The 17,906-nt window shown below is 35.0% G+C and overlaps 1 protein-coding gene across 1 annotated transcript in view; it reads right to left on the bottom strand.

Annotated features, from left to right (window-relative positions):
• LOC150085338 (28S rRNA (cytosine(4447)-C(5))-methyltransferase) overlaps nt 1–17,906 on the bottom strand; it is a 94,397-nt gene that overhangs the window by 62,101 nt on the left and 14,390 nt on the right. Inside the window, exons 4-8 of the mRNA XM_090373163.1 lie at nt 15,531–15,673; nt 12,463–12,537; nt 12,220–12,294; nt 8,563–8,610; nt 797–852 (exon numbers count right to left, since the gene is read on the bottom strand). Coding sequence (XP_090229289.1) covers nt 797–852; nt 8,563–8,610; nt 12,220–12,294; nt 12,463–12,537; nt 15,531–15,673 — 397 coding nt within the window. The remainder of the gene's footprint in view (nt 1–796; nt 853–8,562; nt 8,611–12,219; nt 12,295–12,462; nt 12,538–15,530; nt 15,674–17,906) is intronic.

The following is a 17,906-nucleotide window of genomic DNA, read 5'->3' as shown; positions in this document are numbered from 1 at the left end:
CATAAGTTTTGGGGTCCTTTTTTTTTTTGCAGAAAAAACAGTGACAGCAGTGACCTATCTGGACATGCTACAGCTGTATCTGTTACCCCAGTTGGAAAATCTTCAACCAAATGTGGTGTTCCAGCAAGATGGCACACCACCACATTGGGCTCTTATTGTCCGAGAATTTCTTGACATGCATTTTTCTGGGTGCTGGTTTGGGTGTGATGGACCGATTCCATCGCCTCCGTGCTCACCCAATCTTAAGCCGTTTTATTTCTTCCTGCGGGGATATGCGAAGGACATTGGGTACAAGCTCTCTGTGACCTCCCTCGATGAACTGAAGCTCAGAATTGTTGCTGCGATCGAAACAGTTACACCGCAAATGCTGGAGAACACTTGGAGGGAAACTAAATATCGCTTGGACATCTTATGTGCCACGAAAGGCACGCATGTTGCGTTGTTTAGCATTCTGCAGTATTGATTCTATAGGTAATAAAACTTTTTGAATTACACTTTCTTATTCCATAAGCAGTTTTATTTTGTTGTTTCCGGTTTGAAAATTATAGGCCACGGAAACCGCAACAATAATTTTGAATCACCCTGTATATTCTAAACAATATACAGTATTCTGTATATTATTTATTATTCTATATATCGAAAATTTACTATTCATATATGAAATTTTTACCTAATTTAAGTTATGTAACTTAAAATTTTTTTATATAATCTTTGTTAACTAAGAGATACAAATGAACCCCCCTCCCAAAGTGGAAGTTAAAATAAGTTTAATAGTAATAACTTTTTCTATACTTACTTTAGTTCCTTATTTTTCTTTTCTAACTTCTTTGAAGCTTTTTCCACTTCCATTAGCTAAATATATAATAATTTATAAAAATTTTCACATTAAAATCTTTCATATATATTTTTAAAATCATGGCAGAACCTCAATAAATTTAAGAAAAAAAAAAAAAAAAGGATTTAGCCCTTTTATCATTTTTCAACTAAATATGGAACCACAGGTAATAAAATGTGCAAATCATCAAGTACTGTAGAAAGATTATGCTATAGTATATTTTTCTCTCCTTAAATCTAATATTATTTGCTAAGATAACTTTGATAAATTTAAAATATGTTATATATCATTATGCTTAAACTTCATGCTGTGAAACTTGAAATACATTGGCTGATAATGAAATGCCAAAGAAGAATCCTAATACCAATTAGAAAGAGTGGTTAAAATTTATATGAAGGTATTTTAATTGCTAATTGTAGATAAACTTAAGAAACAAATTTTTATATTTTACAATATTGTTTGTTTGTTATTTGGTTTTTAGGAGCATTAGCAACTAAGGCCATATTGCTCCGGGAATATGCGGTGGTCATTCCCTGACCTTTCCGCATCCTCCGTATTTGGTGGTGACGGGCTCGAACCCCGGTCTAATCAAGAAGCATGTGCTACACGCTGCTGCTCCTTCCCACCTGGCTACGGAGGTGCCCATATTTTTACAATATAAAAATCTGTTTCATAATACAAAAGAAAGGCTAGAAAACAGGATAACTTATTTAGTTTGAATGTTTGTTAATTTTAACAACAAAACTTTTGGAATTGAAAAAATCATTAAGTAGGATTATAGCTAACAGTTAATATAAACAATAAAGAATGAAACTCATTAGTCAAAGGTGTTGATTAATTTAGCAATTTTTTTTTGGATAATGGATGTTTCTAACAGGATTTGTAATTATTTGCATAAAGGATTTTGAAAATGAAACAATTTATATTAATCAGTCAAGGAAAGGAATTTCATTTTAGTTAAATAACTGACTGATTTAGGCTGAGGTTATAACACATAGAGAGACTAGAAATTTTGTTAAATCACTATTCCTGCGCTGATTCAGTTGAGATGCACTTTCAGTTGAGATGAGTAAAACAAAAATAAACTTTTGTTTTATTTTACTGTAGTGGTCTAGATCTCTGTTGGTGATTTTTCACATAAATTTGGACCTGGTGCCTGTCAGAGGGGGGTGCCGTTAAATTTATATTTTAATTGGCTTTCAAAATTTAATGAATTATTATTCTTATAATTAGATCTTCTAAATTATCTTAGAGATTTTCTGCTGCAATATATTTACTCTTGTTACCTCCTCCTTTCCCTCCCTGTCTGGTTTGATTCTTAAGTTTGATTTCGACTATTTTCGCCCTTGTTTTGCCATGCTGCTGGCATTATTTTATTTTTAACTCTCATTCTAATTTATTTGTATGGTTATATATATATATAAAAGAATAGATAAGTCCGATAAAGTTTGCTCTTTTCCAATCTATAAATATTGTAAATACATATAAATATTTTTATATGTAAGCAATATTCCCCTATTTGGTTTTTTTTTTTTTTTTTTTTTTGTTTGTTTAGGAGCATTAGCAACTAAGGCCATATTGCTCCGGGATATGCGGTGGTCATTCCCTGACCTTTCCGCATCCTCCGTATTTGGTGGTGACGGGCTCAAACCCCAGTCTAATCAAGAAGCGTGTGCTACGCACTGCTGCTCCTTCCCACCTGGCTACGGAGGCGCCCCCCATTTGGTAAAATTTCGTTTATTATACTGGGATTATACAACATCCATATTTCACTAAATATATAGAAGCCATATCACTTGGTCTTCTTTCAATTAATTTTGATCTACATTCATTTTTTAATTTGTTTTACTTAGCAGTCGCTGCTATGGTCAGTACTTTTTGTTTTATGTTTAGTTTATTTTCTGTATATCTTATGACTTTATATCTGTAAAGTACTTTTATTCTAACCACATTTCTACATTATAGATATACAGTAAACCCCCGCTATTCGCGGTATCTGTATTCGCGGTTTCACGTATTCGCGGTCGCTGATTTAATATAAAATGGAATCTTAAAAAATGTGAATTTTAAAGCGCCGTTAACATTTTCCGCCATAAAAAAACATGGGCGTGGCTAAAATTATCTTTCCCTGTCAAAACAGCACTCAGTGGGTGGGGGGAGAGGGGTGACAAAATCGCGAGCGTGGATGTTTCTTGCTAATCCTTGTTCAGTATGTGTTATGCGCTTGTCATGGGTTTTGTCGTTTGCTTTTAATTTATACGCTTATAAATTGAATGAATTTATCAATTTATAAATTGATATGCTTACAAAAGTGATAAATCAACCTTTTGCGGCGTAAAACAGACTTTTTCGAGCGTGTTAACGGAAGAAAGTGACTTTATTGTGGACAAGTTATTATTTGTTATTTGGTTTTTTTTAGGAGCATTAGCAACTAAGGCCATATTGCTCCGGGATATGCGGTGGTCATTCCCTGAATGACCTTTCCGCATCCTCCGTATTTGGTGGTGACGGGCTCGAACCCCGGTCTAATCAAGAAGCGTGTGCTACGCACTGCTGCTCCTTCCCACCTGGCTACGGAGGCGCCTGTGGACAAGTTCTTTCTAACCTGTACAAAAATATGGCTATGAATAACGAGGGAAATGTGAAAAGATCAAAGAAGGTGATGACATTAGCGAATAAAATTGAGTTACTGGACAACATTTCTAATGGTGAAAGTGTCTCCTCAGTGGCAAAACATTATAAAATCAATGAGTCAACGGTACGATCAATCAAAAAATCGGAAGAAAACATCTGCCGTAGTGTCTGTGAAAACGCACTAATTGCTTCAAAAATTTGCTCTGTAACTCGTGACGTTAAATTAGAAAAAATGGAAAAAGCTTTAAATCTGTGGATAGAAGACCGAACTCAAAATAAAATTCCCTTAAGTTCACTCATCATTCGTGAAAAGGCAAAACTCCTTTATCAACACTTTAGCGAAACTGGTGATAGCACTGGCTAGATAAGTTTTTTTGCTAGCAAAGGCGCTGGTTTGAAAGATTTGTTTGAAATTCCTAATAAATATTACATTTAATATTAAATTGTTTCTTATTTTCATTTCGATGCCATATGCTTGCATTTCACTATGTACTGTCTATGTACATAGTCATATTATGAAGGTACATATAATACATACATAGACAAAATTTTAGACTAGTTTTTCTTATATATTTCATACTTTGGAACGGAACCTCTTTATTACTATGGGAGCCATAACTCAGTATTCGTGTTTTCGGTATTCGCAGCATTTCACAGGAACGTAACCCCCGCGAATAGCGGGGGTTTACTGTACTTTCTCTTTTCCAATGCTACTCTTATGTATCTCTGCGCTCTTATTTTTTTAAAAATACGACTACAGAGGTCACTATTTCCATATATATTTCCATTTCTTCACAGCTCTCTATTAAGCATTATGCTGCTATAAATTGCTATATTCTGTAGAGAAGTCAGTAATGTGGTAATGCTTTAGATTCATGTACTCTACTAAATATGTGCACTTTATTTTCCCATCTTCTTCCTTCCTATATGCATTACTTGAAAACTCCAGCTATCATTACTTTTCTCATTATACTTTCAGTTTCTGTTTTGGCAAGTTTTTGGCATATTTTGACTTACATGATTTTTTGCCTGCTTTTTTTCCAAGTGCAATATTTGTGCAGTACAAGCATTTGGTATTAGTCTCCTTATTATACTAACACTTACAAAGCCGGGGGCCCTTACTAAAAGGTTGGGCTTTACAACCCCAGCTAGCCCAATACGTTTAATAACTTTTTCTATACCTTTTACCTTTCTACTTCTATACTTTTCCAGTTGTAAAGCTATTGGTGCAATACAAGGGTGATAAACGTTCCAACTATCCTCATTCTATCGCTATTTCGTTTTTATTTAACTACTCCTTTATCCCTTCCCCATCCTCAATTTAATACCTCACCCCATACCATACGGTTGTTCTAAATAATTTTAATTCTTCTAATTTCTACTAAATCTCTACACTAATATATCTTTCCAAATTTACTTAAAAATCTATATATAATTCAAAACCTTTTTTCCCACTCTGAAAACACTTTATTTTATGTTATTTTAGCTTTATCCTTATTTTATATCATTGACACTGCATTGGGACTGCCTTGTCCATACTGTAAGAGAATGTGCTAATTTTATTCTTTTTTGGCTTCATTTCACCTCTCTTCCACTGTTATGGACAAGTATAGAAACACAGTTCCTAATACACGATCAGGTGTAGTTCCCTGATGAAATACCTGACGATGTATCAACATTTACTTCAGCTGACATCAGATGTTGCATTTTTGCTATCCCTGTTTTTGACCCATTACTAAATGTTTTTGACCTATTACACCCACATCTGATGACAGCTTTAACACATTCTAATTTTTATTTTCTATATTTTTTATTTTATTTGTTTAATCATTCTACTTTACAATTCTGTCACCTCTAATTGGCTTTGCAATTCAGCCCGTAATTGTCTTAATTCATCATTACTTTCAGGATATTAACATTCTTTTGCCTTTTACAAACCTACAATACTTCTTTCTTCTACTATTTTTACCCTTCAGAACTTTGTGTACTTTTCACCTCCATCTATGCAAACTTTATCAGACTTATCTATTCTTAAACACTTATATATACTTTTACATCCTTTACTGCTGCTTTACACATTTTTGTGCATGTCAATACCTTGCTTATTTATTTTATCCATCAACTGAAACTTTGATTTTATTTCATTTAATATATATATGCATGTGTGTATTTTTACAAAGGAACCTTGGCATTTGTCTTATTGTTTGCATGGTCTTAAAATCAATGACAGGGAATTCATTCAAGGAAATTTGAAATGGAACCTGATATTTTAAGGAAACCTAAAGCTACACCCAGAAATATAAAACTGAAATGTTGTAACAGACTGTGAAGCAATGTTGTCACAACAGAAATTATAGCATACTGTTCACTACATTCTAAGCCTTAGTTAAAAATAAACTGCAGTAGCAATAACTACTAAATAATATATACGACCATGGAAACTGCAACAGCTTCCCAAAGCACCATGAATTCCAGTATCAATCACACTCGTGCTATGATGTGAATAGTTTCTTAATAAACTCTATGATGTATGTCCTCCACTGGAAAGTAGCCTAATCAAGAATAACAACTACTGGGAATTTTGTTATACAAACTTGAAAAGTGAGCTGTTTAGTGATAACTGGGAAAATTTTTTCCATGACTGCCAAAGCAGTGGTCATGGGAACAGTTCTCCAAGTTAACTAATATACCTAGCCCACAATTGTGAAATGCAAACACAGCAATATCTGATATTCCAATGTTTCGGTATAATAATGAGAGACATACATTAGAGGTTCCAGGGAAGAATTTTTGTGTGTGTGTGTGTGTGTGTGTGTGTGTGTGTGTGTGTGTGTGTGTGTGTGTGTGTGTGTGTGTGTGTGTGTGTGTGCGTGTGTGTGCGTGTGTGTGCGTGTGTGCGTGCGTGTATTGTTTGTTATATGGTTTTTAGGAGCATTAGCAACTAAGGCCATATTGCTCCAGGGATATGCGGTGGTCATTCCCTGACCTCTCCGCATCCTCCGTATTTGGTGGTTACGGGCTTGAACCTCGGTCTAATCAAGAAGCATGTGCTATGCACTGCTGCTCCTGCCCACCTGGCTATAGAGGTTCTGTGTGTGTGTGTGTGGGGGGGGGTGTAGAGAGTTTGTGATGCAAAGTGACATATGCTAATTAAACTGCAAATCTATGTTGAACAATTTGACCACACATCACGAAATGCATTGCTTCAGAAAGTTTATGGTGAAACAATTTTTCCAACAAAAAATAAAAAAAATATACCTATATATACCAGGTGGTTATAAAATAAGTTTCCCTATTCAGGAGACCCTAGTATCAAAACGGTTAGAGTTAGCACTGTGAAAATCAGTGGGTATGTCATTTAGGGTATGGGGAAGTGATTTGTAAAAGAAAACAATTAATTCAAATTTCTGCCACCAGAGGAAAACGGCGCTGTACATATGTAAATGTTGTCATTTACTTCAAGACATGCTGCTTACACAAATGACATCCTGTTAGATAAAAGCAGAAAGGCCAATGCCACCGTCAATAACCATTACGGCTATTACAAAAAAGGAACATGCTCTTTTAGCAAAACTGTTCTACCAGAATAATAGTAACACACTACGTGAATATCAGAAACTTAAAGGTTTGTGTAGAGGTCTTTTGACGTCAGTGGGGCTTCAAAAACTAATAAAGAAATTTGAAGTGACCAGGGAGTTAGGTGTAATTCCAGGCAGAGGAAGACCACGTATCAGAACAGAGGTAGTGGATGAAGTGGCGATTGCAATGGCCTCCAGGCCAGAATGCGAAACACTACCAGTCAGTAGTGCCAGAGATGTGTCAAGAGACTTGAACCTTCCCTGGTCTACTGTACGTAATGCTTTGAATAATTTTGCGCTGGCTCCTGTACAAGATTCACGTAGTGCACAAACTAAAGTCTTGTGATCAGCAACAATGAATAGACTTTGCTCTACGATTTCTGGCTCGTATGGAACTTGACGATACACGGGCTCGAATGATCTTTTGGTCTGATGAGGCACATTTCGCTCTTCATGGGACTGTAAATGCAGAAAACTGCCGAATATGGGGAACTTCTCGTCCATCAGTATGGTGTGGGTTTACAGCAGAGTTTATAATCAGACCATTTTCCTTTGAAGAGTCTACACCTCGTGGCCCTGTAAGGTGTATGGTAACTAGTGCAAAGTACTGCACTCTTCTAAGAGATCATATTATTCCCGCTCTGCAAGAAAGACAATGCTTGGAGACTGTAGTGTTTATGCAAGATGGTGCTCCCTTTTTTTGTTAGCTGTTGGTGCATCAGTTTCTGTGGCCATAATGCACCTTCCAAGTTTTTTTTTTTTTTTGCACTACTCTGATACAAGCCCGAGGCAGGATTCAAACCTGCGACCTTTGGGTTGCCAGGCAGGCACTTTACCCACCCGGCTAGCCCGGTCAGCACCCTTCCCCTCCGCACACTGGTCGACAAGTGAAGGAATGGCTCAGTTCAACATTCGAAAATGATCACATCATTTCTAGAGACTTTCCGCAGTTCTGTCCAGCCCGATCACCAGACCTCAATCCCTGTGATTTCTGGCTATGAGAATACCTGAAAGACAGAGTTTACCATGGCGGCATACAGGTGCTTATCGATTTGAAAGCAAGCATTAAACGGCATGTAGCCAACAAAATCCAATGAGATGCTACGCGAAACTGTGTCACACACAGTCCTCCATTTTCCGAATGCCATCTCAAGTGAAGGAAAGCACATAAAACAATGCCTGTAGATTTCTAAGTTATGATATTAAAATCTAATCCTAAGTTAAGTAAGTATTCCATCTCATGTTTACAATGATAATTTCTCCCCTGGTGGCAGAAATTTGAACTAATTTTTTTCTCTTTTACAAATCGCTTCCCCAAATGACATGTCCACTGATTTTCACAGAGCTATCTCTAACCGTTTTGATACTAGGGTTTCCTGAATAAGGAAACTTATTTTATAACCCGGTTTTGGTTGATTGATAAAGTTTATTTTATAAATTTTATCAATCAAATCCAAATGAAAATCTATTTATACAGATTCATTTAATAAAAACTGAAGATGCAGTTAAACATACCTCCTCATCACTAGATCCATCCTGTTCGTCTAAGTTTGATGCCTTTCCCTAAAAAAAATTTGCCATAATTTTAAATATATTTGTTATATTACTAAAAATAATTATTAATGAATTAATCTAATACATTTATTACACACAAAAATAATTTTAGACTCATCAATATCAAAACATATATGGTTTCATGAAGATACAATGTAATAATACATTTAGGATAAACTTGGAACCAAAATAAATAAAACTTAAAAATCCTATATATACACCACATCTCACTTGTTCATATTTTCAATGTTTCAGGCAATTTATAGCCAGGCTAACTCAACTCTGTATAACTTTTGGTATTGGGCCTACTGCATTAATCACTGGTAGAAGAAAAACAAGAAACACTTCAAAATAATTATAAACTATTCTTCTATTAGCAAGATATATGGAATCACATTTTGGAACCTTCTTCAGTTTTGCAAAGAAACCAAACAGAAAGTCATTAGCTGTTACAATCATATCAAAACCTTCACCTCTGAGGTGAAACCACAATTGTCAAACTTTTTGATGATACCAAACTTCATTAATATAAATACAGGTAACCCTCATATAACACAGTAGTTAGGTTCCTATAAAATGTTATGTTGTGCGAAACGGTGTTATACAAGACTAAGAAAAAGGCTAACAAAAATACACTATTTCGTTAACAAAACTAACAAAAATACACTATTCTATATTTTGTGTATCTTCTGCTCTTTAAAAAATCATTAATCTGGGTCTGTTTGCTTTTGCTTGATAAATCTTTGTGAATTTCATCGTACGGAACTAAGCATTTTTGAAGCTCCCTTTTCAACTTTGGGGTCCTTTTCATTCAAGAATTTGCATTCAAAAAATAAGATTCTAATTGCTTGGCTAACTTTATGCCTTCCCATATGCTTTTTAGTATAAAATTTGGAAGTTCAGAATTTTCATCTGCACTATGCCATTTCCACGAAATCCGCTTCACCAGTCTTTTTCTACCAGTAAGTCTTGAATGTCTTCAGTAATCATACCTTTTTTGAATTTTTTTAGGAGTATCAGCAACTAAGGCCATGTAGCTCTATGTATATTGTCTATAAATTGCGTATCCTGAGTTTGATTTTCATTTTGATGGACAAAACACCCGAGTTTCCAGAAGGGGGGAAAACCATGCTACTCTTGCCTGAGCCTGACTAACTCAGCTACATTGTAAAAAAGACCCATAAAAATTCTTTCTGTCATCGACATGATTCAAACTCAGGTCTTTCACCCGGTGTTGGGAGGAGAGCAATTCTATCAACTGTGCTACCCACGAAGGCTTCAGCAGTCATATCATCAGACCTTCCCCTCCAACCAACATAGCAAGTTCTACTGTTGCACCGATTCAGTTTTCTGCCAGTTCGACCATATTTCCTGAATGAACTGACTCTGGTCATACATTTTTCCACATGCATTTAACGTTGATGGTTTTACTTCTTTGAGCGATAAACTATGATTCAGATACAGTCCACAAGTGAGAAATGTTTCCATGCCTCCCTTACTTCAATAGATTGGGAATAAATTCTTTCCAAAATCCATTGTAACAATTTTCTGAATGTAATGAATTTTAAAGGTGGATATAATGCCTTGATCTGAATGAAAGAAGTTGTATTAACCTAGTACAACTGTGGTGGTAGATATTTAACTTCAACGTTTGGATGACTTAAATCTTTTGGCTGGCCTGGCGTGCTATCCAATGATAATAAAACTTTGAAATCTAGATTTTTCCACAAGTTCAACAAGCACATGTTCAATAGCACAGAACGTAACACAGGGATTTCCCAACAAAATAAAATACAGGGATTTCAATCATTTTCAACAAAAGCTCAAAAATACTGTGCTATGCAAGGTTTGCCACAATTTTCTAACCGTGTTATATAAGCACCATGTTGTGCGAGAACTGCCGCAATTTACCAATCATGTTAGAGCAAAACCGTGTTATACGGGGGTTGTCTGTATATACATATATTTTTTATTTATACGCTAGGAAAGTCACAAAGAACAACAGAAGTTTTACAACTACAGTGATTTACAGCAGCCACACAGGTGCTCACTGCCAACAATGTACTATGGATTTTTTGTGATGTAATCTCCACTGTTTCTTTGCATATCATGAGATGGCTCTCCCAGTGAAAGGTAATTTCGAATACAATCAGGCTACAATTTTCACCAAGTTCTATTCATATTTGATGTCTTAACTTCCTTCCATACTGCTTCTTCCTTTCATGTGCATTTTGGATCCATTTATTTTTAAATTTTTAAAGCTAACTCAATAAATCAATCAAGTAAACATAGAACAGGTAAAAGGCATGTAGTGTAACTTCTATATAATAAATGACACTTTGATTTGGCTATTATAAACATTAGTTTATAGCCAAATCAAATTATACACAAACTGAATAGCGATGGTAATTTTCAAGCGTCACTAGAATGAAAAGTAATTAGATGAACATGCCTTTAAGCAAGGTATGCTTGTAAATTGTTCACCCTGGCTGCAGCGTATCGGCACCCAGAGTGCCTATCAAGAATTATGGGCATACAAACCTTTTACTTACTGATTTGTATGTTGTGTGGGCTGCAAAACACAACTGATAGGGAAGGGGGGGACCTGCACTCCTCTGCCTGAGACCAGCTAACTAAAGTCCTATTTGAAGAGACCTTTTAAGAATTTCTCCAGTCTCTAAGGTATATGAAACCAGACCTCCCCATATGTGTGAAAGCGACAAACTCACTAAACTGTCATGGAGGATGCTCCAGTACTGCTAACTGCACTTGTTAGCAGCTTCATGCAAATGGAAACATGCTTCATTATTGAATCAGATAATTGAAACAACAACCAGGTTCCGTAACTGCACTGATATCCACTCAAATAAATCCTCTTCTGGCACTGTAATTTCAATATTATGCAAAATTGGTAGAAATGAAATTTATGCCTTTTTTTAGAAACTGTACATATATTCATCAAAAAAAAATTATTTATAGCTGGGAAAATTCCCAACAAATGTAGGCCTGGCCTTGGCTTTCAGAAATAAAGCCAATGGAATTTGCTACGAGCTTCCTACTGACTTTGAGCAGCAACAACCAACAATACCTGCTAAGCTTTCCCTTGCACTGTATAGAGTAACAATCTTACCATTCAATAATTTGTATTGTATTACTTTCTACTGAGGTCTCCACAGCCCAGTGGTCAGGAGCAGGAGCACAGTAGCATACGCTCTAAGTAGACCAGGATTCAAGCTCCTGACTACTAAATACAGTCTATCTGCCAACCCGCACTGGACCAGTGTGGCAGATTATGATCCATTTCCCTCAACATGAATTGTTGAGGAAGCTTCCATCTGGCAGTGGATTGATAATGGCTGCTACTTACCTTTACCCCTTTACCTTCTACTGTAGAAAAGTAACACACACACACACAATAAAAGATAATCAAACATAATCAAATTATAATGACTATACAATAGAGAGCTTTTATAACAAATTAAATTCAGCTTAACATCAAGGCCTATTTGTGGTCAATGCATGTTCTTACTTTTTGAAATAATGAATTTTGAACTTTTTGAAACACCTTGTGTATAGTATTCTGCATCACCAAAAAAAAGTATAATAAAAATAGCCAACCTTTTTGACAGTAGTTTCTTCACCTTCACTTAAGGAAAATTCATCATCCATATCAGATCCTAAAATGTCCATAGCCTAGACATATAATTAAAGCAGTTTAAACAAAGCACATTTTAATATTTATGATATAATTTTATAATTATACACTTGATATGCTAAGATTTAAATTAAATTAATATATAAACAGTAATATGCAAATTCTACCTATACAAAAAGTACTATACCATAATTAAAATAGCTAACCTCTTTCAGTACACCTTTCTTCTCTTCACTTGATGAAAATTCATCCTCTTCATCTGAGCCTAGAATGTCCATGCCCTATATATATAATAACAAATATCTTGAAATAATATTTATTAAGTTTTTATAAGAAAAATTTTAAATTATATACTTGATAAAAAATTAGGTTATTCTGTTACTATCCAATAATATTTTTTTATTTACATTTTGTCAATACTCACCTTCAATTAATGCAAGCATTTTTCATTCAATTTAAACACTTAGTGTGACATTGGAAATATCAACAGTCATGAGAGTCAATATTTTTTATACTGAGTGAGTTTCCAGAACAATATGTGGATAATTCTATTTCATTGTGAAAAAAAAAAAATCCTGAAAGGATTTTACCTATAATTACAGGATAAGCAAACTATAATTAGAGGATAAGCATAATTTACATACTATCCTTAAATGAGTTGTTGCTGCTAATGCTATTTTTCGTAAGATTGCCAATTAAACATATACTGAAAACTTTAAAAATTGTTGGTAAACTTTAATACAGTAGCATTTCTCAACATTAGGTCAATGTACTCCCAGTGGTGTGCAAATTCCTACAGAAAGCATATTTTACATGCGCAAAACTAAAATTTAAATACTGAATTGAAAAATTCAAAATTATTTAAGTTTAAGCAATTTTTCAATTCAAATTCATTTTAAGCATACTAATAAGCCTGGTATACCTAAGCCTAGATCTAAATACAGTGAAACGTCGATTATCCGAACCGCTGCTGCCCTGTCCCCCCAAAATTACAGTATCTACTTTTAGTGCACTGGTTGTTATGCTGAAATATTACTCCTGCCGCTTAATGCATTCGTTTCCGATTATTTATTCGAACATATACACAGTATAGCATAGAAATAGTCTTAATTTGTCATTATAGGAGTTAAAAACCAAATCTTGACTTTAGTTGCGTGGACCCAGAACAGTCTCCCATGACCTTGATGCATCATTGTCTGTTGTATCATTGTAAAATAAAAAAGATGTACAAAAAACAGTCTTACATTGTTTGTGCTACCAGAGAGAGATGAAGAGAGTGTGGTTGAGTTTTCAAAGTAGCTCGATATTAAGGATTGTTACTACATGTTAGCAGATGCCTAGCTCATGTTGTCGGAGGGAAATCTGAAAAAGGCATGGAATAAACTTTGGGGTGCTGCCAAAGAGACTGTCACACATGCAAGATTTGAATGAAGACGTAGGTGAGATTGTAACTTTATTTAAAGGGATTCCCGGATTTTCCAAGTGTGGACAAGATGATGCAGAGGCAGGGTTAAACAAAAATGTTGATAATCCTGGTTATCATATTTTAACCAAAGAAGAAATTGTTGCATTAGTTCCAGATGAAGAATGTGCTGACTTTAACCAAGGTGATTCTGATGATGAAGAGGAGGAAGTGGGCCCACTCACACGGAGGCCTTTATTGTGCTAGAAACTGCAATGGCATGGTGTGAGCAACAGTCTGAATGCAGTTCTACAGTGATACTGCTATTAAAGAGGATGAGACCTTGCCACAAAAAAAAGACAATCACACAGGATCAAAGAAAAATTCTAGATTACATATTTTAAAAAATAAACTTTCTCAAGACTCACTATACTCTTATTTGTGCACAATTACTTGTGTTTGTTAATTTCTGTTTATGTAAAAAAAAAAGTGATTTATAGTTGAAACAATGTAAAACAATTAGGTAACAAATAAACAAACATAATATACCTTGTTTCTTCAAAAAGTTTTGGTTATTATTTACAAACCATTTCCTAAATCAATTATTTTTTATAATATTTTACATTTAAAAATACAGTAATAATAACCTTGCATACAATAATTTAATTGTAGGCCTAATTACACTTTGTTTTGTATAAACTGGGTATTCTCGTGTATGTTTGATTATCTGAACTATTTGATTAACCAAACCAACCATGGTCCCAATTAATTCGGATAATCAACGTTCTACTGTAGTACTGATATGCTTAAAGATCTACAGCTGACTAAAGGTTAATAATGGTTGGGCTAGACGATTCAATCAATCTTTTATAGAAACATCTTTGGATTAAATAATTTACAAGCATTTTACTTTGTAAAATCTTATTTAGAATTGAATTTATATTTCCATATAAATTTTACTAGTTAATTTATTCTTTAAATCCACTTTATACAATAAAAATTGGCTTTTTTCAAGGTCTGTCAGGAATGTAGCCTTCCATTCTAACAGAGAAAGTGAGCTTGTGGGAAAAAAATTATTCAAGTGGAGTGCATTTCACAAATGTGTTATTCACAGTAATAATATAATCATTTGACTACATACTGTATTCATTTGCAAGTGGACAGGCGAGGTAAGCATCGCTTACGGGCGGCAGTTCAAGAGGGTGCCAAAATATTTTTTCGATATTGTTTTTGTGAATTATTTTCGTGGATTCAGTATTCTGCATTTAGGATGGCAAATTATATTTTGCTTACTGGCGGAACAGGAATGCACGATAATTTTTTGGCAGGCAAGGCAGTAAATAACAAGAAATAAAATCATTCTGAAAAGATATATCAATTTAATTTCTCAATGTGATGCTGTTCTGACATTGCTGTACAATATAAGTAAAACGAAAGCCAGTCGTTTGCTGCCAGGCATAAGAAAATCCTGAGAAAACTTGGGATTTACCTGCCTAATGCAAAATTAGCCAGATAAATACCAGAGATAATACGTTTCAGTCCTAAATTTGGAGGTATTATTGTTTGCTTTGGGTATTATTGTATCCCGAGATATTTAATGTACGTATGTTCCAAATAACTTTTAAATCTAAAAACGAGATATCTCGGGACAATCCGTGAAGGGGTTAATTAATGTTATATCAACATTTCATATCAATTATGAACAACCAAGTAATGTCCTTCTCTCAACACAATTTTTTTTGTTTCACTAATATAGCTATATGCAGCCTGAAATAAAAGCAATGTTACATTTAGCTTCTACGTAGAATATAACTTCAAGTGGGGAGATAAAAATAAATATACATACCCACTCAAAAATCATGCTAAACTAACCTTTACTTTAGTACTCTGATCATCATTTTCAAAATCTGTTGATATCAATTTCTTTTTTTTTGGCCTCAACCATTTCTGATTATCATCAGAGAATCCTTTAACACTCTTGGTATTCTTATTCTTGATCATTGATTTTTCTTTTTCTATCAGGAAAAAGATTTAATCACATCAGCTAAATGAAAATTAATCAATTCTGGTTACCTTGATTAAGCAAACTAAGATTGTTTAATCCAGACAGCTTCAGACTTTTCTAATGAAACTGGGCAATTCATTAACCAGCAAAAAATATAAAATCATCTGTAACAGCCAGGGAATGTAATATAACTGGGTTTGGTATTCAACTAATCATATCATACAAAATTTCCTAATAAGAAGTTTAGCTTGGAAGCCTGAATGTTGATAATAGCTTATAAGTAGGTCAGAATTAAAATTCACAAAGCAAATTTCAACACACAAATTAAACCCAAAGACATTTCTTTCCATGTTTGCCACTGCAGACAAAGTATGGAATCCAAAAATGCACTAAATTTACAAAAAATTGTGCAGTGAAAAAGTTATCTGAATGTTGGAACTAGCTTAGAAGTAGACTAAGGTTTAAATTTTCAAAAAAAAAAAAAATAATAATAAATATGCAAATTAAATCCTAAGGCTCTTTTCAAGATTTTAAATTAAAGATAAAATATGAATTTGTCACTGGAACAAAAAATAATCAATGCAGAGGAAGCACATGGAACTCTCCCACCCTCCAAATTGTCTCCATGAAAACTGGATGGCAAAGATTTGTCTCTCATCTTAAGAACTGGCTAGCTACTAGCAAATTAGCATATAGATGGAAAAACAATAGTGGAATGAATGTAATGAGATGATAAAAACAGAGCTAACTCAGGTGCATAAGTTTGATGTTGTTGTAGTGAGATTTATTGGCGCAAGGGCTACTATGGCCAAATTGCACCTGTTACTTTCAAAAGTTCATCAATACATTATAGATGGGTCTAGAAGTGGTTGCATACATTGATCATTTTTAGATAAATAAACAATTCTGATAAATTGGCATCATCTCCAAGTATATGTCTTAGTTGCAGTGGTTTTTGTGAATTTAGTAGAGATCTGAAACATGCAATTCTAGCTGAATGGTAATGTGGACACTCAATGATAATATGCTTCACGGTAAGTGTGGTACTACAATGCAAGCAAAGTGGAGGATCTTCACCTAGCAGTAAAAATAGGTGTGTTAGATGTATATGGCCAATTCGTGCTCTTGCAAGCACAACCTCTTCCTGCCTCTTTAATTGGGAACTGGATCTCCATAGCTGTGAATTCTGCTTTATTTGAAGGAGCTTGTTACCTGTTTGGTGATGCCACAATTCAGACCATATCTCAGTGCATATCTGCCATATGATTGGTTTGTAGTCAGAATATGGAACTGGGATGTAATTGAAGCAAGTAGGGTGTTTTGCTGCTTCATCTGCATGCTCATTTCCTGCAATTCCAACATGGCTGGGTATCCAGCAAAACATGATAGTTTACTTATTTTCCCTGAGGTGATATAACTGAGATCTAATTTGTGGGATAAGGGGATGGAAATTTTGTGATTTATTCCGTAGGGCATTCACAGCACTTAAAGAGTCTGTGTATATTATGATCTGGGTGTTTAGAGGATTGTTAAGGACATTTAAAGCCATTTTGATTGCATACAGTTCAGCAGTAAAAACACTGCATTCAAGTGGTAACTAAACAGAAACAGTGGTTGTAGGACTGGTTACTCCAGCTCCTACGGATAAATCAGTTTTGGAGCCATCTGTATATATTTGGAGACTGCGAGCATTGGCCAATGCATGAGCCGCATGTAACTGTCTAAGATTGTTGTTCGATAAGGAGTGTTTTCCCCACTGAAGAAAATAGTTATTGCAAAGAGGTGTATACATTGCCCATGGTGTTTGTACTGCATCTGAAGCTTGAGATATATTTCCAAGATAGATGCCCCAGACTTCTGTTAACTCTTGTAGCTGGATACCCCTGCAGGTTTATTTTCATTGGGTTTGTTTCTGTATAAGTTTTCCCACTGAGGTTCAAAGAGATATATCCAGATGGGGTGAGAAGGGACTACGTAATTTGGCTGCATAGCTAAAAAGGCCATATTGCTCCGGGAATATGCGGTGGTCATTCCCTGACCTTTCCGCATCCTCCGTATTTGGTGGTGATGGGCTCGAACCCCAGTCTAATCAAAAAGCGTGTGCTATGCACTGCTGCTCCTTCCCACCTGGCTATGGAGGCTCATTGGCATACAAACTTTGTACTGGGGATGTCTTAAAAGCTCCGGAGGCAATCCTGAGAGCACGATGTTGGACTGGACTGAGCCAAGCCAATGCTGTCTTA

The sequence above is a fragment of the Mastigoproctus giganteus genome, chromosome 5 (assembly GCF_048544385.1).
Source record: "Mastigoproctus giganteus isolate SK-2022 chromosome 5, ASM4854438v1, whole genome shotgun sequence".
NCBI classification, from domain to species: Eukaryota; Metazoa; Arthropoda; class Arachnida; order Uropygi; family Thelyphonidae; genus Mastigoproctus; species Mastigoproctus giganteus.
The sequence above is the reverse complement of the archived record's forward strand: the minus strand, read 5'-3'. Positions and strand labels throughout refer to the sequence as shown.